General features: G+C 38.6%; 1 protein-coding gene across 6 annotated transcripts in view; it reads right to left on the bottom strand.

The window, feature by feature from the left end:
- The window catches only part of LOC5576331 (nephrin), a 1001823-nt gene that overhangs the window by 318916 nt on the left and 657356 nt on the right, over positions 1–25551 (bottom strand). For all 6 annotated transcript variants that reach the window (XM_021855560.1, XM_021855563.1, XM_021855562.1 and 3 more), the window contains exon 4: positions 23327–23440. In XM_021855560.1, the coding sequence (XP_021711252.1) occupies positions 23327–23440 (114 nt within the window). The remainder of the gene's footprint in view (positions 1–23326; positions 23441–25551) is intronic.

Raw genomic sequence — 25551 nt, 5'->3', positions numbered from 1 at the left:
TCGAACCAACCAAATAATAACACACAATGTCCATAATAAGTGAGAATTGACATGCAACAAATAGTGTGAAAATATATTTGATTTTTAGCAGTAGAATTCTTTCATAATTTCGTGACGGTCTCAAGCTAGGAAATAGAAGAAGCTATCGTTATCCAACGTCAACTTGGCGGTTGTATCTCGGAAACAACCTCTTACTTTTTTTTTCAAGGGGCGAAGTTTTTTTTTTACGTGTATCGTTATTTTATACAATCCGATGACCCTGGAGGGATCGGTTTTGCATTTTACTGGGTATTGAGCAAAAATATTACTGCACAATCGACAAGCATTTCGCGAAATACTATTTATACTATAAATAAACTATTGTTTTCTCTTTTGATTGCCGGCATTCAAAATATTAAATTGAAAACACTTAAACAACAAATGTTTATGGTCTATCGCCAGCTTTCTAGGCGAATCCTGACAATATACCTTCCCCAACTTCCAACTCCGTAGCACTTATGAGGGTGTCGCTGAGTCGGTGGCCTCTCATTAAGTAAGTACTACATCAACATTTCCTTCCCCTAACTCAAGTTACGGTAAAGATGGGCGTGGCCGGGAATAGTGATATTCATGCTTTTAGTATTCTTGTTTATGATTTGAACATTCTCGGCGGCCAGTGTAAGAAACTGAATGTTCTAAAGGTTGTTGTCTGTACTTTTTGCCGCTGGCGCCTACTGTTAGCGGTTCTTCTTCTTTCTGGCGTTACGTCCCCACTGGGACAGAGCCTGCTTCTCAGCTTAGTGTTCTTATGAGCACTTCCACAGTTATTAACTGAGAGCTTACTATGCCAATGACCATTTTTGCATGTGTATATCGTGTGGCAGGTACGAAGATACTCTATGCCCTGGGAAGTCGAGAAAATTTCCAACCCGAAAAGATCCTCGACCGGTGGGATTCGAACCCACGACCCTCAGCTTAGTCTTGCTGAATAACTGCGCGTTTACCGCTACGGCTATCTGGGCCCCGGTTAGCGGTTATGAACGAAATAAACAGTCAGTACACTATTGCCGCGCTTGGGTGCGACGAACTGCGGGCGGGAAAATACAAGCTGATCTGGCAGGACATTGAACGTAAGTTCTGGCACCAGGCTTTCAAAAATTTAACGATCATTGACACACGAGCCATAATTGCATCCATACAACACGCATGAAATTTATCGTTCGTGGAAGATAACGAGCCATGAACGAAAACAAGACAGACACACACCAACCACGGTTTGGCGCCGATCACTGTGTGTCAACACTTGTAACATTCGCTGTTCCACTCTTGTTCTGATCAACAAATAGAGGCGATTTTTTTTTCTGTGCTATGTTCGAAACCAAAGGGGTGTTCATTGGTCCAATAGATTAAAATAAGGTTTTTAAAGGCTGCATCACCAGAAAATATGAAAGTTATTACCAATTTTAAGCAAAACACGACTGGCTCGATACTGTTGCAGGCTGTGAGAGTTGTTGCTCTTGAACGCTCTTGTGTCACGTACCAAATAGGAAAGTAAATGTTTACATTCATGGGGCTCTCCGAATGCGATATGCCACGAACTGTTACACTCACCGAATATGGTTCGATCGGCTTATTCGAATCAAAATCCAAACACTGACTGGCACAAAGAGCACATCTAGAGCACCAATTCTCACTTTGATCATTAGGTTCTAGCTTCTACCTTCGCACACACAATTCTTCACGCATACTTTCAGGCCGAAAATTTACTTTCAGGAACGAAACATTAATTTAACTATATAACTATACATTACACCACTTTCTAACACCTACTTTGGCACACGAAAAAACTAACAAGCAAACCGGGACACTTCCAACTCTTTGGATGATCACGGACGAAATGATCGAGTCTGTGAAGCCTCTGATAAGGGAGAGTGTATCTCTAACGCACCCGGAAGTACGTCATTTCCCGAAAACTATTCGTGTACTGTCGTTACTAGTAGTTACCTTGAATAACTTGTATGCTAGTCGTGCAGCCTTCCCTTTCTCACTTTTTCAATGAAACAAATAGCTTCGATCTAGGGAAGTGTTTGCGAATGTTCGTTTGCCTATAATTAGGGAATACTTTCAAATTTACATTCATTTTTCAGAGACTGCATGTTTTTACAACTTATTCTAACAACCTTATTTACACAAACTATATGCAACCATTGAAGAAGGCAAAATACAGTTGCCGAAACGTCGGACAGTAGAAAAACACTGTTTTAATTAAGGATTTAAGACTGCAAGCCAAAATTCCTTCAATTATATACAACACTTTCAACAAATATCCTGACTGTTACAACCTAAAGATGGTAGGTACAATGGGGTTGGCAATGGGTCATAGAGGTAAGAATAAATCAAAGCAAAATTTGTAATATTTTAGCGAATATTTGAAATATTCCTACTGTGAATGTTTATTGGTCTGTTTTTTCTAGACGTCAAAAGCTACCAATAAAAATTCAATTCTCTGAGCAGAGCAGAATGTCATAAACTTTTAGGAAACTTATACACAATATTGTGTAGATATTCCATTTTTAGATTAGTAAGCAGTACAAGTTTGACTGGAGGAATATTATTCTGCTCTGTTCCTAATGAGTGCCAATTCCAGTTCTTTGATCCATTGTTAAATATTCGCAGTGGCGTAGCTAGGGTTTCCGGGGCCAAGTGCGGAGTCAAATTTGGGGGCCCTTCTAAATAGGGGTAGAGAAAGTGTATCAGTTATTCCAACAGTGGTTCCCTATTTGGCCATATGTGAATTTTCGAATACTTTCACATTTTGAATACATTTGAATGTTTTAACATCAAGAAATATATGATGTCTGAAAACTTAAACACACAAAATGATCAAAAATTTAAAAACAAATAAATTATCACGTATGGCGAAATGTCCATAACTGGTACACCTACCCTATGTGCCAATTGACTGTTCAATTAATCGAAATAATTATATACTTCAAATCAACATTTATATTTAGGATTGAAAATAATGGATTTCGTGTTTATCTATTGTTGAAATCGTTTTTGATTTTTATTTAGTAGTCAAAATGTCAATTAATGGAGAGTTATACAACCACTTCATGGCTAATAGCGGCTGATGCCAGAAAAATAAAACCAAGATGGAACCACATTTCAATTAGGATTCCTCAATCAATCCGACCAGACAACTCTCAAAGCGTCTTTCTGAAAGGTTGTGTGGGGTTTATTGATTTTCTTTAGAAATTTCATCAGAATTTAATTAAGATGTTTGACAAAAGTTTGCTTCAACTATTGATTCGAAGATTTCTTTACAGACTTCCCAAGGAATTCCTCCAGAATTTTCGTTCGAGGTACCTTGAAAAACTCAACTACTCAAAACTTTTTCCAATGATACACACTGATTTTTTCCCATAGATTCCTTTAAAAAATTTCCCAAATTAGTCCTCAATGTTTTGTTACAAGATTTCCTTAGGCATTTGCCCAAGGAAATTTCTCAGATTTTTATTGGAGGGGATCTCTTAAAAAACTAGATACATTTATAAACAAAATCGTAAAGATATCACTGATGGTATATATATAATATGATAAATTCCTACAAGAAAGAAGTCTTTCAAAGATCTCTGGATCTCTTCTGGACTCTGGAGAAAGTCTTGGATTCAGTCTTCAGAGTGGATTAGTCTTCAGAGAGACTTATAATGAAATAATTGGAAAATTACCCAACCAAAATATGCTAGACGAAAATCTGGAGTGGAGCTGTGAGGAGCTACAGGAATAATTTCTGTAGAATTGTGTAGTTTTAAACACTACACAAGTTTTCAAATTTAAGAATCCAAGTAGAATTTACTTCAAAAATAAGATAAGATATAAATATTTTAAGGTAATCATTTTCTATGGAGAAGAGCAATCCTTAGTGGAAATTTATGAGAATCCTTGGAAGAATTGATGGAGCAATTCCTGAGATAATCAGTGTGGTAATTATTGAAATTAATAATCGTTGATTAAACCTTTGTTATTTTCGTGGTAAAAAATCTGTAGGAATAAGGTATCAGTTTAATATCTGGAGAAATAATTAAAAGTATTTATTTCGTTGGAATTCAGTTTTTGGACTACAAATGGATTTTCTGGAGCAAATTTTGAAAGAATTCCTCTTAGCATATCCTAAGAAATCATTTAAGATATTTCAAGACAAATTCCTGGGAGAATTGCTTGAGGAATTTTCATAAGAATTCTTGGGGTATCCATGGAGAAATATTGTATGTATACCTGAATACAGCTCCAAAAGATTCTCTAGAAGAATTCCTGAAGATAAAAATCAACTGGGGTGGCCCATTTCGCATAAGGACGTTTTGCATACGGACTTTTGGAATAATGGACGCTTCGCATAAAGCAGTTTCACACAAGAAAAGGTAGAATTTTTAAGAAGGCATATACTCCCCCTAAATGCATGTCAGTCCCATGTTTGCTGTATTTCCTATTCACATGGGACAATTATGTGTTTATGGGCAGTATAATTCTGGTTATATGAAATGTCCATTATACCAAACGCCTGTATGTGAAACGTCATTATACGAAATATCCCAATCACCCGCAAAATCAACGAACCTTAGGAGTAGGTATTATCTGGATCCTAAAGAATTTACATCAAGATTCATTACATTACGAATATGAAATTATAAACTTCAGTTAGAAAAAATGGTTTGCGTAGAAAAGAGACTTTAGACACCTTTCTTCACCTTTGTTCGCGTTATCGAAATATGCTTTGGTAGGTACTTTTCAAGAATATATAAAATATTTTGTACAAATATTAATTTTGATTTGGTTCAAAATATGGCTCATTATAAAATGTTTCAAAAACAAGTTCATGGCTTTCTCAGGCACAAGTTATAGAGGGCCCCCTGATAATCGATGATTAACAGAACAATGTATTTTTGAATCCAAAACCACCATTTTCTGTTTAAAAGTGATGTTCTATAGTGTTGAAATAAAAACTGCCTTTATCACTTTACTAGATTATTTAGGGGCCCCTACATATTACCAATTCAAGGCCCCTCCAAACCTGATTTTCCTTACCCCGCTAAATTTTAATTTGTGATATATTCAATTTCCAATGCTATGAACAATTTTCACCATGATCTCGGGGCCCCAAAAATCTGGGGCCCGGTGCGGACCGCACCCCTAGCTACGCTACTGAATATTCGGTTGATAGACTCACACTTAAATCTCAATCAATACGCTCTTTCGTCAGAGCAAATTCATTAGAGATCTGCTTTGCAAATCTAACGCTTGAGATTTTGATGCAAAATCACTCAATCCACTGAAAACATAAAAAATGATTCAGTCGCATAAAGAATAAAGAACTTTATAAAGAATTACTATAGTTTTATCAGACTAACAATAAATTATTGCCGTGTGTGAATAAACTGTGGAAATACGAGACAATGAGTCAAAAAGGTGATCCAACTTATCCATGTTTTTTTGACTGCTGAGTTGCATGATTGACAACTCACCCATGAAAAATCTCAAGCCTGAGTTATGAGAAATCGATTTTTTCCATAACACTTTTGATTTTTCACAACACTGTACCAAATCAATAAAGTAAACAAATCAGAGTAAAAGGAGTTCAGAGACTATGAGGGTTATGTCAATAATATCAAAAGACCAAAGAAAATAAAAAGAAACAGGAAAAAAACTTTTAAATTATGATAATAAATTTACGAGCTGATCAGTGAAATGAAGAATCGAATTTAGTACTAAGTACCATTCAATTCTACTCTAGTTTGTATCCTGCGACAAATACGCGAATTTTGACCTCAACTGTCTTCTTCGCTTCTTGGCATTAACGTCCTCACTGGGACAGAGCCTGCTTCTCAGTTTAGTGTGCCTATGACCACTTCAACAGTTATTAACTAGGAGCTTTCTTTTGATAAAGTTGCCATTTTCGCATTCGTATATCGTGTGGCAGGTACGATGATACTCTATGCCCAGGGAAGTCAAGGAAATTTCCATAACGAAAAGATCCTGGACCGACTGGGAATCGAACCCAGACACCTTCAGCATGGCTGAGCTTTGTAGCCGCGGACTCTAGCCACTCGGCTAAGGAAGGCCCCTACCTATGGGCTTGAAACAAAAATTTTGCGACTTAAGATGATTTTCTAATTGAGAACGTGTGTAGTTAAATACTTACGATCCAATATGATTTATTTAATTATTACATTGGTTTCATGAAATTTAATTTTGTTTGAACTAAAAAGAGCCAACTATTAAGAGCCAAAAATTAACCAGAAAAGCAACAATTAATTCAATCAAAATTCTCTTTTTCGCACATTGAATCTCGACTTTTTTTTCTATGATGAGAAAATCAATAAACATTTACGAACAGAAAAAATTCAGGCAGTTGATTCCCATTTCAATAAACAATGAACTACACAGCTTAATTAAAGTCACACCTTCTGCTTCAACTCTTAATTTCTAAGTCAGGCAACCAACCACCTCGTTCGTCATTTCCCCCTCCATAGCTTGATTGTTGTCGTTTGTACTGAAAATAGAAGACCGCACTGCATTGCAGCCAATGAATGGGACAGACCTTAAAGCAAAGTTTCAGCCTTGGCTTCAACCCAGTGCTAGAATCAGAGAACCAAAGACAGAGACAGAGAGGAAAGTCTTAATTATATTTGCCAAATGGATCGGAAAATCTTTTTCGATTCGAGCGGAAATTGTTTCCTTTTTCTTGAACTTTATCCGGCTGCTGGCTGGTGTCCGATGTGGAGGTGCGGCGGTTGTGGCATCCGCGTAACCAGGATTTACAATAAGAGGGTGAGTAACCTCACATGTTTATTTTGTGAATTTCACGCTAAATCAATCGTGTTATATTTATACAGCCTATGAATCTTTTTATTAAGGGGCTTTCCGTAGGCGGGTTGTTAGAGTCCGCGGATACAAAGCAAAGCCATGCTGAAGGTTTCTGGGGTCGATTCCCGGTCGGTCCAGCATCTTTTCGTAATGGAAATTTCCATGAATTCCATGGGCATAGAGTATCATCGTACTTGCAACACGATATACGAATGCGAAAAGGAAAGCTCTCAGTTCATTATTGTGGAAGTGTTCATTGACCACTAAGCTGAGAAGCAGACTCTGTCTAAGTGAGCACGTAATGTCAAGAAGAAGAAGAAGAAGAAGCATATTTTTTCATAAACTTTATTTTTGTTCACAGTGAGCAAAGGGGAGTCGGTCAATATCCTCTTCCTGACCCCCACTCTGGCTACGCCCATGGATTGTAACGGTTGGTGCAATGTGTGGAGAGGACGAATTGGGGACGACCGGGTTTCTCAGCACCCATCTACTCACATAGGGGGACTGGGGGTAGTTTGCCCACGTTAAGGAGAACAGCGATTTTAGATGTGAAAAACATTATTTTATGCTCTTTTTTATTATGGTCGGATAGACAAACATGTTTTCTACCAAATAGTAGAAACAGCTATCCATTCTAACTTTTCTGGGGTTTATAAATTAAATTTTAAAAAATGCTTGCTTAAGTGCATATGTATTGTTTTGCGGGGTAAAACGCCCCGCTTGAGTTCGACGTTAGCCATGCTGTAAACGAACGCACACAATCATGCTTGTATATGTGTTGCATACATCCGGGCGTTTGTTCAGATGTTATTGTTCAATAATAGTATACATGCTGATGCGAAAAATGTACATTTATAAGGTTCCAAATTACGCGTAACTTCAATATGGCATTACGTTTGGTAGAATTTGAATTCAAACGGCTGTTTTGGTGTTATGAAATAGGGGTGGGCGTTTTGCCCCCAGAGTTGATTAAAGTTTAGGTCCTTCAATAAGCTTTTTAAGGACAAATTCAACATATTTTTTGCATGTTATACAAACTATGACAGTGCACAAGTTGGCTCCCGGCGATAGTTTCAGAAATTTGATTATTTATCGACCTAAAATATGACCTTGAAGATCGCACAAAATTGCAACGAAAATAGCGAAAAACGTTTTTATACGTTTTTTACGATTTTCTTGAGAAAAACACATAAAAATATATTAGGAGAAGCATTTTTATCCATTTTCTATAACCTAAGGTGAAAAAAATTATTCTAAACCACACCGTTCGCCCAAATCGAGGGTGGCGCGTTTTGCCCCCTATGGGCATATTACCCCCAGTTCCCCTACACATACACAGAATGTTGCAGAAAGAAAGGAAAACTTTTCCTGGTTTTGGGGCTTGTTTGCCCGAGTGCTCTTGTTGCGCCCCAGTAGTTCAGGGTTGCTCTTGGCAATGAGGTGGAGTCAGATTTGGGGGGAAGGGGCACGGACAGTTTGTGATTGTTTTGCTGTAATTCGGGTGCCCTTGGGTGGAGTGTTTTGGGAGCAAGTAGGTAATTTCCAACAATTGTGCGTGCGCTCTTGACTGCTCGACTGGATGAAGGACGAAAGGATGTTGGGGAGATTTCCCCTGTGGCCGCTCGATGCTTGATTGTTTGGTGTCTGTAGGTCAGTAGGATTTTTGGTGCTTGTAGTTTTATTTGAGGGATACAGTTGTATGGATTGCGATACAAATGTAGATGAGCTACAAATAAGCTTATTTTTTTAATTAGGGCGTTGGAATCAAGGTTGAGAACATCCTTAGTCTTTGCGTATCTTCAGTAATTTTAAATAGATATTCTTAAGCTTTTTGGGTTTATTTGGGTTTGATTCTACGTAAGTTCGTGTTTACCCTTAGGATTGAAATTTCCTTTGAAGCAAGAAGCATCTTAGTGTTCTTTCGATACAGAGAACTTCCTTTGGCATAGTGAATGATAAGAAAATCAGTGCAATTGACGTTCAAGGGACCATAGAGATAGTAATGTAAACCAACATCTAGTATAGTTCTCTAACTCGATATTGAAGTACTGAACATCGAATAATGGAGAGTTGACTGTGGTTACAAAATGATGGTGAAGTGAAACTTCAGGACATTCTGTACTTTACACCAAGCAAAATTGTGCTACAAATTTGATAAAACTTTTCTTTTTAAAAACCGAATTTTAAAACAGGGGTAATACCATTACCTACTGCTCTGTGGACTAATCAAAAATCACAAATTTCACTAGCATCAACATTTACAGAATATTATTTTTTTTCGCATAAATAAACCATACCAGAGACACCCACAAACCTTGGTGTATTCAACCCCACTACGCACTATGGGCCAGAAAGCAAAATTTCGCGACAAAATTCCAAACACCTCCAAAATGAACAAAAATCAACCTAAAAGTAGTAAGAATGTATGAAAAAGTCATATTTGGCACGACTAAGATGCATTTTGAGTTGAATTGAAAATATTTGTAAGAATTATGCATGTTTGGAAAAATATGTTAATTAAGGCATTATTGATTCAAATTCGCTCGTATTTCATATTACAAAATACATAGTACATTTTCAAAGATATGATTCATACATTTTAAAGTATTTTGAAGATACACTATAAAAATTCTCAGAATAGTTGAAAAATACCTGAACAATGTGATTGTTGTTAAATGTTCCAAAATGCAACTGTTTATTTAATATATTTATTGGTATTTCACAGTACATTTGAATTTAATTCATCATTTGCACTATTAACATTTTATAACGCATTGTTTTAACTGTACATAACCTATGACAAAGCCATAAATCATCAGAGTATTGGCATGGTCCAAAATGAGACTAGATAATACGAATTACATTTTTGTAGATGCTATGCTGTTGGTGACAATTCACATTGTTTGAAGCGTTTCAATCAAAATCAATTTCGAAATATTATTGTCAGGAATATTTTAGCTATTATGGGGCCTTACTTGATGTGTTAAAACATCAGAGCACCTGGTTTACACCAGGTTATGGAATCCATTATATGATTACGTGCAGCATATGAGAATAATACAAACCTTGGTGTATTCAACCTCACTACGGTACACTGAAATTAATTTAACAAAATGAGATTTCCTCTGCCCTCAGTTTCGTTCCGTGCCATTTCTGTCACGCTTTTCCTCTTTAATGGGCAGTGACTTTTTTTCGTGTCCTTTTTACACCTCGGTTAAATGATGGAGTGTGTAGAGGTCGGTCTGACATTAAATATAATTACAGCTCGGTGTTCATTTTGTGTGCGTACGGCGTGATGCTACTTAATAGTTAATTAATTGTTTTGTTATCACAGTCGAACCATGACCATGCAGTCCAACGAATCTGTTATGGTCCTGGAGATACCATAGAATGGGGTGAAGTTGAACGCTTTTGAGGGATTCGGGTGAAAGTTTTGTCATGAAACTATTATAAAACCTGTACGACACATAGTAATTATTAAAATAATTATCCTAAATAAAATCTGGAATGCTCCATTCCGTTGATCAATTACTGTTCAATTATGATTTCAAAAATAAGGAGAAACGATATTCATACAGTTTTAAGCCACTAAATCAGAATAAAAAAACGTTTAACTCTTTAACTACCACGGGGGAGTAAACTTACGCTTACAACAAAGGGTCCAGCAAAATTCAAAGTTCAACTTTGACAATGCATATCTCCGTCGTTTTCTAAGCGATTTTCAAATATTTTACAGCACTAGAATTGAACACTTTTCAAGATCAATACCCATTTAAAGTTTATTTCAAAAGATAGTATACACAAAGTTTTTTTTTAGACAGCCGTAGCGGTAAACGCGCAGCTATTCAGCAAGACCGAGCTGAGGGTCGTGAGTTCGATTCCCACCGGTCGAGGATCGTTTCGGGTTGGATATTTTCTCGACTTACTAGGGCATAGAATATCTCCGTACCTGCCACACGATATACAGATGCAAAAATGGTCAATCGGCAGAGAAAGCTCTCAGTTAATAACTGTGGAAGTGCACATAAGAACACTAAGCTGAGAAGCAGGCTCTGTCCCAGTTAGGACGTAACGCCAGGAAGAAGAAGAAGTAAGCCGAGAATCGCCAACATTCTAGAACCACATCTACTACAGCGGTGACGACAGAGCAGAACGTGGAGTTGGCTTCATAGTGACCGGTAGTAACCGGTAAGCGACTGAATCTGTGTGTTGAGAATGAAGCCAGTGAATAAATTGTCACTCAACACTCAGCAACAAAGACATTGTCATCTCCTATTCTTGTTGCAACAATTTGATTCCGCAACATCAGTTTATCACCACTTGAACATAATATGATAAAGATCGATCACCACGTGCGCAGCGATTTTCTGGGTTTTACATTGCAATTTTCGAGAACTTTCTCTGTGTTGGTAAACATTGACACAATATCGAACAGCATGTCTTCAACAAATTTGGGTTTGTGTTCAAAATAACTGATTAATCGCGAGTTGAAAAGGTTGCAACAATGTTGTGCCCTGTGATTGTCATGACAATTTTGCTTCTGATTGTATCCCAATCCGCAAAAGTATGGATAAAAGGGTTGTGAGCGACTTGCTTTGTTGTTTGTTTTTTGTCTCCTTTGATGATAATTTGATTCACTGAATGAAGCACAAGTTCTTCAACTAGAGCCTGATCAGCATATATGCGCCAACGAACGATAAGCCCGATGACATGAAGAATGAGTTCTATGAGAGCCTAGATAAGTTCTAATATTAACGGCTTTTCAGTCTTACGGATGAATCAAAACGCTACGTTTTTTTAAAATCCAACGTTTCGGCCATTGGACTTGGCCTTCTTCAGGGATATAAAGGTGTACCGTTTCTCGTATCACGCTCAAAGCTTTGCGATCGGTTGTCGCTTTTATGGGGTTTTCTTCCTGGTTGCCGTATCATTTATACGGTTGCGTTGACCTACGGAGAGTGCCCAAAACAAGATGTCAAGATAGTCATCGGCGACGCAAATACGCAGATCGGGAAAGAAGATTTCTTCCGACCCGTCATTGGAACAGAAAGCGTCTATTCCGTTACCAATGATAATGGTCTGCGGCTAGTAACGTTCGCTGCTGCTAGAGGGATGGCAATCAGCAGTACCTACTTAGCACGAAAGAATATCCGCAAACACACCTGGCGACACCCGAGTGGCGATGCCTGCTCCCAAATAGACCACGTGCTGGTTGATGGGCGACATTTCTCAGATGTCATGGATGTCAGGACCTTCCGAGGCCCTAATATCGACTCAGATGATTATCTCGTTGTAGCTCAAATTGGGACGCGGTTATCCAGTGTCAAGAGTTCTAGAACAAACAGAACGCTGCGCTTCAATATACAACGCTTGTCGATTGATGGGGTAGCTGTACAGTACCGCCAGCAGCTAGACGAGCAGTTGGGAAGAACCAACGTTGCTGGAGATGTCGACAGCCTGTGGAAACCTATCCACGAAGCTGTGACAACAACGGCGCGGGAAGTGATCGGCACTGGTCAACGACGAAGACGAAACGACTAGTTCGATGAAGAGAGTCAGAGAGTGACAGACATGGATAATGTCGCCAGAATCCGTATGCTTGTGGCCGGTACCCGACAGAACAGAGAGCAACGGTCAATGGTGCGCGGCACAATACCGTACCAGTGCCCACCATGTGCAATGATCGAGAAGGGAATTTGCTAACCGATAAAACGGTGGTGGCTGCCAGGTTAAAGGGGCACTTTTAGCAATTCTTGAACGGTGAAAATAGAAATGTAGCGAGGAATTGGATGAACATAGATGATGACGATCAAGCTGTGGACCCACCGACCATAGGTGAGGTTAAAAAGGCTATCAGCGAGCTGAAGGCTGTAAGGCTGCTGGGAAGGACGAGATCCCGGTCGAGCTTCTCGAACACGGAAGTGAGCAGCTCTATCAGTCGATCCACCGAGTACTTCTGAAGATATGGGAGAACAAAGAATTGCTCACCGGCTGGTTGGAGGCCTCATACGCCCAATCTACAAGAGAGGGCATAGACTGGAGTGTGCCAATTATAGAGGAATTACCCTGTTGAATTCGGCGTACAAAATAGTGTCGCGCATCCTGTTTAACAGACTGAGACTGCTCGAGGAGTCCTTTGTTGGCGAATACCTAGCTGGTTTTCGTGAGGGTCGTTCGACAACGGTTATTTAGCTTGCGAATGATCCTAGATAAATTCAGTGAGTATACCCTGTAGACTCACCATCTGTATATTGATTTCAATTCGGCGTACGACTCAGTGAAAAGAAATGAGCTGCGGCAGATAATGTCTGTGCATGGTTTTCCGGCCAAACTAATTAGGCTGATACGTGCTACGCTGGATGGTTCGAAATCATGTGTTCAGATCGCAGACGAGGTGTCGTTCGTGACGTTAGACGGGTTTAAGCAGGGAGACGCACTTTTGAATTTACTGTTCAACACTGCACTCGAGGGTGCTATTAGGAGATCTGGCTATTATCACAAGGTCGCACATGCTCCTTGGCTTTGCGGACGATATAGACCGAATTGGAATCGATCGCAGGTCATTGGAAGAGGCCTCCGTACCTCTGAAGAGAGAGAGAGCGAAGATAGGCCTAACCAATAATTCTACCAAAACGAAGTACATGGTTGCAAGTAGAGATAAAGTCAGGCATTGTTCTGTAGGTGATGACGTAGTGTTTGATGGGGATGTGCTTGAAGTTATTGGAGAATTTGTTTACCTTGGAACACTTGTGACATGTGACAACGACGTTTCTCGCGAAGTGAAAAGACGTGTTGTGGCTGCGAATAGGGCCTTTTACGGACTACGTAAACAGCTTAGGTCTCGCAGCTTGCAAACAGAAACAAAATTTGCCCTGTATAAAACATTGATAGGTGCCTTCCTTAGCCGAGTGTTTAGAGCCCGCGGCTACAAAGCAAAGCCATGCTGAAGGTGTCTGGGTTCGATTCCCGGTCGGTCCAGGATCTTTTTGTAATGAAAATATCCTTGACTTCCCTGGGCATAAAGTATCACACGATATACGAATACGAAAATGGCAATTTAGGCAAAAAAGCTCTCAGCTAATAACTGTGGAAGTGCTCTTAGAACACTACGCTGAGTAGCCGGCTCTGTCTCAGTGGGGACGTTAATGTCAAGAAGAATAAGAAGAAGAAGAAGAAACATTGATTCTTCCGGTGGCTCTTTACGGGCACGAAGCGTGGACGTTGAAAGAGTAAGACCGGAAAGCTCTCGGTGTTTTCGAGCGTAAAGTGCTCCGGACAATACTCGGTGGGAAACTCAAAAATGGTGTGTGGCGCAGACGCATGAATCACGAGTTGTATAAGGTGTACAAAGATTTATCAAGCGTGTAAAATACGGCAGACTTCAGTGGGCTGGTCACTTAGCGCGAATGTCGGAAGTAAGAATTGCGAGAATAATATTCAGCAGGGAACCAGGCAATAGTGTACTGACTGTTTATTTCGTTCATAACCGCTAACCGGGGCCCAGATAGCCGTAGCGGTAAACGCGCAGCTATTCAGCATGACCATGCTGAGGGTCGTGGGTTCGAATCCCGCTGGTCGAGGATCTTTTCGGGTTGGAAATTTTCTCGATTCTTAGGGCATAGAGTATCTTCGTACCTGCCACACGATATACAAATGCAAAAATGGTCAATCGGCAAAGAAAGCTCTCAGTTAATAACTGTGGAAGTGCTCATAAGAACACATCTGAGAAGCAGGCTTTGTCCCAGTTGGGACGTAACGCCAGAAAGAAGAAGAAGGGAACCAGGTAGAGGTCGTCGGCTCCGGGGAAGACCACGAATACTCTGGCTGTACGCAGTGGAAGGGGACCTGGCGACCCTAAACGTTCGGGGCAACTGGAGAAGTTTCGCCCAAGACCGACGAAGATGGAGATCTTCAAGGAAATTGTCAATTTAATAATATCCTCGACCGGAGGAATTCGATTCTTCCATCCTCAATATGGTATTGCTGAATAGTTGCGCACTTACTGCTATTTGGGCACATAACATAAGTGGAACTCGAGCTCAAAAAGTAGCACCCACTTTAATATTTGCATGCTGGTATAAGGACATCGGAATGTCAAAAGTGTTATACCACCAATACATCAATCGACATTGCACATTGGGCCAGACCGCAAAATTAGGGGAAAAAAATATTTGATTATGAAGATGATTTTTTAGAACAAAACTGTCTTCGGCAAAAATGTTACATATGATGAGGACTACATTTTGACATTAGTGACATTAGTGTGGTTCAACAAAACACGGAAATATGTTTTCCAACTTTTATGCTTTTTAAGCTAGCGCTTTGAACTGTTCTATAAAGTTGTTCTCTGATAAATTTTGAACAACTTTGCTCAAGACGCCAACCTTGTAAGTCTACTATAGCCCTTGCTATGGCGCTTTCAATGTTGCAGGGTAGGGTTGTCCATGAAAAATTGATATTTTGCCCATAACTTTTTTACTTCAAATTCTATCAAAATTACGTCTTCTACAAAGTTTTAGAACTAGTTGAAACGCGCATTTTAGTGAAAGAGTTAAGTGATTCTATTCATTCGTTTAGGAAATATGATCAGTTTTATTTTGAAAAATCATATTTTTCAAACGTAAATATCAACAACAACGGGGATCCAATTTGCACAGGATCTGAAAGGTATAACTTAGAGGTTCAAATGGTTTATTGTATTACTGGAGAATATTGGAGGATTTACCGTAAAATTTTGATGAGAAAACGAGTATATTGAGCATGAGCATAGATGACCGTACACTTCGTAGTTGCTACTCCTTGATTGACCAGAACAATCAATGTTGCACAAAGAGTTAATGAATGGGGCTTGGGATTAGCTTACCATTCTTCAATGTGCACAAATCGAGAACTCAAATTTAAAAAGTTAATAACGGCGCCGGGTACATCCTTACGATCATCGGGGAAGGGAAGGTATGTTAGCAACCGTTGTTACTAGAAACCGAGTATACCTCTACATCTCCACAGCTGTCATGGAAAGGATATTGGGTTAGTCGGATAAGGTAAAGATCTGGGAGTCACCAATCATTGGTGATGCGATCCAGGATATAAACACGCGTAATCGGATTCGCGATATAATTCGATAAACGCATTGTACGCCGACCAAGTGTTCATCACTCGCCCACGCAAGAGCAAGTGATACGATCAATAGATCAAACACTTTTAACAATCCGCGACGCTTTTTCATTTCGCTACTCGACCGACGCACGATATGTTTGATCCTGCCTTCATCGCCCGCCCCCCCAGGGACAAGCGTCAAGATCGAAGGATCAAATAGAACTAGCGGATCACGACACTTTTTAACTTTCTTTAAGGCTAAGTAGTCTGTCATTCGTTTTGGCAACAATAATGACTTTTCAGCTTGCATTTCAAAGTGATAAAACTCAGTCTTGATAGTTTATATTGACTTGAAAAAGTATCACTGTGCGCGCTAGCATGCATAAAGTATGCTGATACTTTTTCAGCTGTGTCAGTGCAAAACCAACTGATTTTCTTTGATTCGAAATCGTGCGATGAACTAGCAACAACGACGCGTACAAATTTCAATGACGGCCTACTTCGCCTTAAGCGCGATATGTTTGATCCTGTCCCCATCGCCGCCCCCGCAGGGACAAGCGCCAAGGACGAAGGATCAAACAGAACTCAATTTTGATGAGAAAACGAACATATTTTAGAGGTATTACTGTAATATGTATGAAATGTATTAAATGGAATAAGCGAAATAATCAGAGAACATATCTATGACATAACGACATACTATGAAATGGCTTTTACAAGCATTTACACATGTTGTTCAATGAAGCTGAACGTTTGTTCTTTGTAATGTACACTGATCTAAGCTCAAACACATGGTTATCAATTACAAAGTATTTTTTTATACAAAACCAAAAAGCATTGCAATTTCACAGTCTAATTTTTTTTTAATTAAATTTGATCACTTTCAACCATACACAGCCCAATCATTGGACATGTACAACAAATCAAAACGATTTCATTGATGATTAAAAAAAAGGATTATATTCCGAACGGGCCCAGATAGCCGTAGCGGTAAACGCGCAGTTATTCAGCAAGACCAAGCTGAGGGTCGTGGGTTCGATTCCCACTGGTCGAGGATCTTTTCGGGTTGGAAATTTTCTCGACTTCCCAGGGCATAGAGTATCTTCGTACCTGCCACACGATATACACATGCAAAAATGGTCAATTGGCATAGAAAGCTCTCAATTAATAACTGTGGAAGTGCTCATAAGAACACTAAGCTGAGAAGCAGGCTCTGTCCCAGTTGGGACGTAACGCCAGAAAGAAGAAGAATATTCCGAACACGCGGATTTTGTATGGCGTGGTGGTTGAAATATTTCACTGATATTTGTCATCCAATTCCCAGGAAGTGGAAGTCAATAGCAACTCAAATTTATTGTGTTTGAACCTATTTTATACCCTGGGAGTAGTAATGACTTTCTAGCTCGATGTCAGATAAACCAGCTTAGATTATTTTGTATGATTTTTGCTTATTAGCTGCATTTCAAGTCAGCCTAAGCCGCAAGTGTTCGGAATATGAATCTAAACATTATATAAATACAGTACTGGACAGAATAAAGTACGCATTGGCCGTTTTTCCATACAAAATGGTCAAGTTTGGAGATCTGAATCTCAGCTTTTAGTGTTCCGATTGATCTGAAATTTTCACCACTGCCTAGATATAACATAGATTTTACTCAATTAAAATATCACTGCATTTGAAACACAATCTTTTAAATTATATAAAATCTCTCAATTTGCAAAAAATTGCAAAATTTAATTTTGAAAATATTTTGAAAACAATCAGTTTTAACGAAAAATGATGATCTGCAAACTTGTGTGTGTTATCAAATTGTACATTTTTGCAGAAGGACATATTGCTCTAAATATATTCATTTAAAAATTATTTTTACTTTAAAATTTTGTCATTTTTCTCGAAATATGAGATTTGCGATAATTTAAAAGTTCGTTAATGAAAAACTATGAATTTCTAGCCTAGCAAATTTGAGGTTACTTTCAAGCTGCGGTGAAAATTATGACTTTGACATTTCTTGGCTATCAATTTTATAGTTTAGTCTTAGTAGGCGACAATTGAAGATTGTTGATTGAAATGTCGATAGTTTTTACTGGATTTGTTTTGCTGCTGCGGTTTTTCTGTGCATATTGCAATGTCTATTCTATTTCACACAAAACTTTATTGAATAAAAATGGTCATAACTCATAAACGAATGAATATAATCACTTAATTATTTCACCAAAATACGCGTTTTAACTAGTTCTAGATCTTTGTAGAGGACGTAATTTTGATAGAATTTAAAATACAAAAGATATGGGCAAAGTATAAATTTTTCATGGACTACCCTATCCTGCATCATTGAAAACTCCATAGGAACGGCTACAGTAGACTTACGAAATTAGCGTCTTGGGCAAAGTTGTTCAAAATTAAACAAAGATCAACTTTATAGAAGCGTTAAATTGCAATGCATAAAAGTTGCAAAAATATTTCCGTATTTTGTTGGACCAACCTAATGTCACTTAATGTCAAAATGTAGTCCTCATCATATGTAACATTTTTGCCTAAGTGTTTTAAAAAATCATCTTCATAATCAAAATATATTTTTTTTCATCTAATTTTGCGGTCTGGCCCAATGTGGCATTGTATTGAAATGAACCAAAGATAACATATATCCAGAGTGGCAACGAAGGGAATGAAAATAACTATTTATGGTACAACTTTAGAATGAGATTTACACCACTCGTATTCGAGATAATTTAGTCAATGTATTAGATATCTATGTTGTTATGCTAGAATTATATTCTTTAGGTGAATGAATGGAAGGATTTTAGAAAGCAAAAGCTTTTTCACGTTATGAAACAGGAAGTTTTTTGATAGGAAATAATATTTTCGAAACGATCATTTTCTGTGGTTATGAAACATGAATATTAAATAGTATGGCAGAAAAAATATACATTTTATGAAAAAATAAATATGTTTTATCTTCAGACATTGCATTCCAACGTTGCCGATCGTCCCCCGATCTTAATGTCTGTAATCTTCGCAGCAACTGGTCTACTGATCGAATCATATGTTTTTTGTTTACTCTTGGTAATGACAGTTCGATGTCTTCTGTACTAGATATACCACTTGCCAGCAGCTGGAAGTGGGTACAACTTTTTAACTCGCTTTCACTTCGGAGTTCCACATATGTTATGTGATTTGTGCGGCTTGGTGGTGACAATAACTCAATGTTGTTTATAACAAATATTTCCCTTTCTTACGAACAAAGGTTGTGCAATTGAATCACGTTGTAACAATGATTATTCACATCATAGTTGCAAGCATTTTTATTTAAAATTTGCAGTTCTTTGTTAAATAGGCCCTTTTTTCAAGTTATAATAGGAAAACCTAGCCACGAATATTTCCGTATGGAACAGCTAATTCTTACGAAATAAGTATATTCTTACAGCTTCCATTGAAGTTTAGACTATAGTAAGAATATTCTTATTCTTATTCCATATGGATCATTTGTCAAAACTGAAAAAGCAGTTGTTTCTGTTTGATCAACAAATTAAGAAAAACTGGAACGTTCGTGTATCTTAATTGACAAAATAAAAACCGATTTTTTTTATATCTCTAGAATTTTTGTCCTGTTCTGGAGATAACTGCTGTTTCAATTTTGACAAATGACCAATTCTAAATAGATCTCAGAAAAAGTAGAAATTTCCGCTACTTTATTTTCTTGTGTTCAAATAGTCAGTTCTCTCATGAAACTGCTCGCTACTTTTCTACCATCATAATTTCTCCATTGTCTTGAATCAAGCACAAAATTTTTTTTAGAATATCTGATAGAAATTCAGCTAAAGCATCCCATACACCAACGAAAGCTTTGACTGTAGAGGTGATCAGAAGGCACCATGCTTCAAGTATGCCGCAGCGGAACGATTGCCTAGGGTGATGTGCTAGTATTTATCGTATTAAGCATGGATCAGTGAGAACTGCAATTTTCCCAGTATTGAAGTAAATGATGCTGATACAAACCGATGCCAAACAATTCTTTCTCAAAACGGCTTTAGCATTAGACAATAACATTTTGATGAAATTGATCTCTTTTTGGAAATAATGCAAAGAAAATGTATCTTACCGTATTCTCAATCCGTCGTATCGTTTTCAACTCCGTCGCAATCAGTTTCCAGATTCGTCTCACAACTTACGGTTCACTGTGATGTATTGAGTGGTTAAAACACAACATATCGACGCTATAAAAAAATGTTTTACTAGAATATATAGATCTACGGGCATCTCCCTCCATTCCTTCAGCATGATGGATTATACTAATTTCCTTTAAAATGAATTGTTCGTCATCAAAATTCAGCCCAAACATATGAACACAATTCCTTTTGACCGCACAATTATGGCATTTGGTCACAGTATAGCGAAAACAACACAATCAAAGGAACCGTATTTTTACGTCGAGCGTCGCGCACACATTGATGCACACAACCTTTTTTTTCTCAGTACGACGGATTGAACTTTGTTTACATTCTCAATTATATGCGGTGGTTGAGGAAATTTCGTAAAATTTGGTGATTTATTGAAGTTTTACGGCGTGTGATTGGAATGAAATCCTTCAGTGAAGAAATACGAAGGTTTTCCAAAATGAGAATAAGTGCCCGGCGAAGTAAGTCACCCACGGCGGCGGAAAGAAGTTTGTGTTGGAAAGTGGTGTGGCTCAGTCGATCGCTAAGCATTTCTCTCAAATCGTGTTCGTCCATGCAAATTCGGTGAAAAAGTGCAAAGTGGATAATTGAACTGAAGTTATTTACCGAAATACAGTAGTTTTATCGCATTTATGGTGTACAATTGTACGAAACATAACAGGTTTCACAAAATTATACTTGGATAATGAATCTATGTTGCAGGTAAGTTTGAATATCCGCCGTAGTGGAACATTTAAAGTTTGATACGACGAATAATAGCGCTCACGACGAAGTAGAACAAAACCCTATCAGATTTATCTATAAACGAGACCCATAGATCAACATTTGCATCGATGTTGTTACGGTGATCATCCATTGCCATCGTTTAAAAATCTTTTGGAAGATCCTTGTGTTGGTAGGTCGCCATCTAAAAATTATGAGTGAAGGAAGTGATTAGCAGCATCCAAAAGGAGACTTTAAGGGGAAGATAAATCGAAGCCAAACCTCAAATTTTCAAGAGCACGAATCTGGAGAACCAAACATCCGTTTAAGCTGAAAACTTAATCGATTGGTCACTGGCTGGTGGTGACCAATCGATTAAGTTTTCAACTCAAACGGGTGTTCGGTTTTCCAGATTTGTGCTTTTCAAATCAAAGGTTTGGCTTCGATTCATCTTCAACTTAATACATCGCTATTTCGCGCATAATATAGCTATCCTATTCATAATAAATTCACCCTTCCTATCGAAATGGGATTTTCTTCAGAGCATTGAATTTCGGCTATGTGAATCCCATCAAAATTTAAAAAAATGCTACATGAAACTTAGTAAATAAGAATTAGTTGCTGAAAACATATCACCTTCTAATATTTGCAAAACACATTGTTTTAGCCAAAGTCATTGCTCATAAGAAATCGTAAAATCATCTCACTACATTCTAAACTGAATTAGTGTAAAGATGTGATGCATTTGGGGTAATGGCGTTCGAGGAAGTGTCATGGAGTCCAAAATATGGCATACACAATTCTGCCCCATTATCTCGAAACGGAATACCATGACCCCGAATATCGTCTCTCCGAATGCTAAATGTTTAATTACCCTGCATGACATTACCCTTGTTTAATGTGATTCTGGGAGATGGAATTCGGGGTCATGGCATTCTGGTTAATGACATTCGGGGCAATGGACTTCGAAGTAATGTAGTAAAGTAATTCCATGCCTATATCCTCTGAATTCGGAAATACTGACCACGTTTGGCAACACCCTTTGCTTTCTCACTTGATCCTTAGATCTGGGATAGAGAAAGTTTCGTTTAGTTGCTGGAAAAATGGTTTTAAATGTTGTACTGATTGTTCATTTTGTGTTTTATTATTTTTTCTATTATCCTCAAAGATGTGCTGAGATTGAAATTTAACATTGGGCCGATATGTTCTTCATTCAGCACTGTCACAGATTAAACGTTTCGAAGCTCACTTCCTGCAGATGAACCTACTCATCCTAAGTTTCATCACCTTCACGAGACAAAGGAAATCTCAAAAACAAAAGAACATCACTTCCGCGTGCCTGGCAAATGCTATCCTTTTCTTGGAAATAAAAAGCGCCTCAATCTTACTTCGTTGCTCACCCAATCACAACTCAACTTTCATTCTTCCTCACCTCGAATGGCCATCACATTAAGAACTTCTCCCATCAGAAATCCCTTCCCGCCTTCGATTCGACACAATGAACGATGACTTTCCGCACACTTCATCACATAAGCTATACCCACACAGCGCAATTTATTTGGTCTCTTGAGTAAAAACTTTTACACCTGAAATGTCACCGCCGTCGCCATCGGGCGCCGACACTTCAAGTTCCAGCGGTAGGTATCCTTCCCTCGGTTTCCCCCTCATTGAACCTAATGATGAACCACTTTGTTGTCTTCCCTCTACGCCATCTGGAGTAGGGTGACCCAGAAAAAAAAGATTATCTGAAAGTGTTTCTGGAAATGTTCCCATGTCACACGGACATCGAACATAAGTCTTACTTTTTCTAAAGCTTTAATATTATTTAGATCACTTTTGTTAAGATGAACTAAATAATATTCTTCCTTGAACAAACGATCAATTTTGTCGTCACAAGTAAAAATTATGCTTCTTCTTTTCAAGATGTTTGAGAAAAAGTTCGCGAGTTTCCGGCAAAACGCGACAGTCTCCTTTCTTTGCGATTTGGAAGGAAACCTTGATTCTCCTAATGGAGTTTATGATCTTCTGCCTAAATTCCCCGAATTCGGAACAACTGACCACAATAGGCGGCACTCTTTGCTTCCTCACTTGAATCAAAGAGCCTGGGCTAGAGGCTGCTTCGATTTGGTGTTCGGAAAATTTGTGAAGAGCATCGAACTGATTGCTCATTTCGATGCAATTATCAACATTACCCATTTCAGCCTTGGAAGAAAGTGCGCATTCCGGAGAAACGTTCTTTCTTCCATTCTTGTCACGTTTAGTGACAGTTTTAAAACCCACTTTTTTAGAAGGAAGCTGTGTATTCAGAGATTCTTTTATTCTGGGCTTGAGTCACCCTACTGTGGAGTCCAAAATCCAGAACTGTGTCACCATTTCTATAATCAGTCAAGTTCCGAAGCATGAGCAGCCGGAACCACTCGAGGGGAAAAGTTTTCAAGGACTTTTCCGTCCGTCCGTCTGTCTGTCGTTTGGGACCACTAGGGAAAGGTGAGGAAAATTCTATACTTACCGCCACTCGCAACACAGGTGAAGTTCACCGAAGCGCCTTCATTGTACGGACCGAGAATGTAGTGCGGAATGCTGTGACCGCTGGAATCGACGATTTGGAGCTTTTCCGGTGGGACTGGAAGGGAAGAAGTAGAGATCGAAATAGATACAAGTTAGATATTGATGGAGATTTTATGGCGGGGAAATCTGAAATGGAAAACTCATAGGTGATTTCAGAACACATGGGTTTGGTGAAAAATGGGCTTAATTATATTTATGTAGCGTTCATTGATTTTATTGTCAAAGATTGCCATCAATGTTTAGTTTTTCATAGCGTTCTTTTAGGTAAACTCATTTTGCGTAACTTGTTTTGTTAATGATTGTTAATTTAAAGATTTGTTCTACACAAAATACTTCTCACTCAAACATGTTTTTTAAGCAATTTTTTTGTATCAATTTAACAATCAACGATATGATGTACCTTTTAATTACAAGTTTCATCCAGTATAACCTTGAAATTCTTAGTATCGTCCATGGATTCCCCATGGAATTCAGACACATTTTTTCGCGTGTTGTTTTTTTTGGAAAAATGTCACAACTTTGAGTAAAAATTTAGTATACTAATTTCAAACGACGTTTTTGAAAAAATACCTACGAAGTGAGAATAACTCATTGCCTTTCGAATGCGCCATGGAGAGCTTCAATTGGACGTGTTATCACAGAGATATGGACAAAACACTTTGGCATGTTTTTTTGAGAGTGAACCAAAAATTTTGTACGGGAGTGTAGTTCCTAAAAGTTTCGCTGTAGCAACATTCAAACTATTCTCCCATCGTTTCTAAAATTCCATTTCGAACCATTTGTCTTTCGCTTTTGAAATGCACTTCGTCAGCTATCTTTTGGTGACACACTTGGTAATAATTTCACTTTCTGTCATTACACTGTTGAAACTGCACTGCAGCAAGGTTATAAATTACCCTTCCACAATTTAGTCAAAGCACCCCAACTCCCAGAACGAGAGCCATGCTTTCAAAAACAGGGCGACCCGCGAATCCCAAGAGACCTCCTCCGAAAAAACCCTCCCTCGTTCCGATCGTCCCGTCGTCGCATCTCTGCCTTTGTCAGCGAAAAACACGGAAATCGGACGGAACCCTCGAAAATATGTTTCGGCTGTTTGCTGCCAGCGACGGATGGCTCCATTGGATCCCACCGGACCTAGCCTAAAACGGCGCACACACAGGAGTAATGTGGGTCAATCGTCGACATTATTTTCTGTCCTTAGCGTTCTTCTCATACCCTAGCCGCTCCACAAGACAGCATTTTGGGAGCAATATTATACAATATTTTCACATCTGACTTACCTGAGTTACCTCAGGGATTTCAAAAATCTTTGTTCGCGGATGACACAGGCTTCTCCGCCAAAGGACGAAGCCTGCTTGCCATCTGTAGTAGATGGCAAAAAGGCTTAGATAAGTTTTCATCATTCTTGCAATAATTGGAAGATTTTTCCTAATGCTTCCAAAACTCAACTTATAATATTCCCACATAAACCAAAAGCTTCTTATTTGAAACCTTCAAATAGACATGTTGTCAAGATGAGAGGGATTCTAATAAATTGGCCAGATGAAGTTTAGTATTTAGATATCTAGGTATCTATTGCTAATTGTTGATGAAAAATGTATTTTCTAGAATAAAATTGAAGTCATTCAAGCAAAATGTAATGAATACATGGAATTTTGTTATCCACTTATAAACAAAAAAAAAAAAAAACATCTATGTACTACGAGATATTTCCAATTTCCGAATTTAAAATTTTGGACATGCATTTGCTCTTGTTACTCATCTGTGCATCGGTGTTGGCGAGGGCCCGTAACAAGAAACGCGGGGTCGTCCTTCATCATCTGTAGAATGTGCGCATTCAACAAAAGTGCCGGAATGTCACCAACCGGCCCAAACGTAAAACCTGGCATTTATTCGGGCGAGAATTTTGTTCGTGTTGTCCGCAGGAGGGTGTCTTTTTTTCTCTCTCTCTGTCTCTCTCTCTCTCTCTCTCTCTCTCTCTCTCTCTCTCTCTCTCTCTCGTCTGTCTGTGTGGGGCAGAAGTGCCCCGGCGTGTTTAAATACCGGAAACAAACACAAATAATTGTTTTCATGGGCGCTTGCAGCGGACGTCAGGAAGACGAGGGTTCGACCGCGGGAAGGATCGGCCGAGAAGTTCCCGCTCTCGGTGGGGGCTGGTGTATGCAG

This window comes from Aedes aegypti, chromosome 3 (genome assembly GCF_002204515.2).
Source record: "Aedes aegypti strain LVP_AGWG chromosome 3, AaegL5.0 Primary Assembly, whole genome shotgun sequence".
Taxonomy (NCBI): Eukaryota; Metazoa; Arthropoda; class Insecta; order Diptera; family Culicidae; genus Aedes; species Aedes aegypti.
This window is presented reverse-complemented; position numbering and strand designations above follow the sequence as displayed.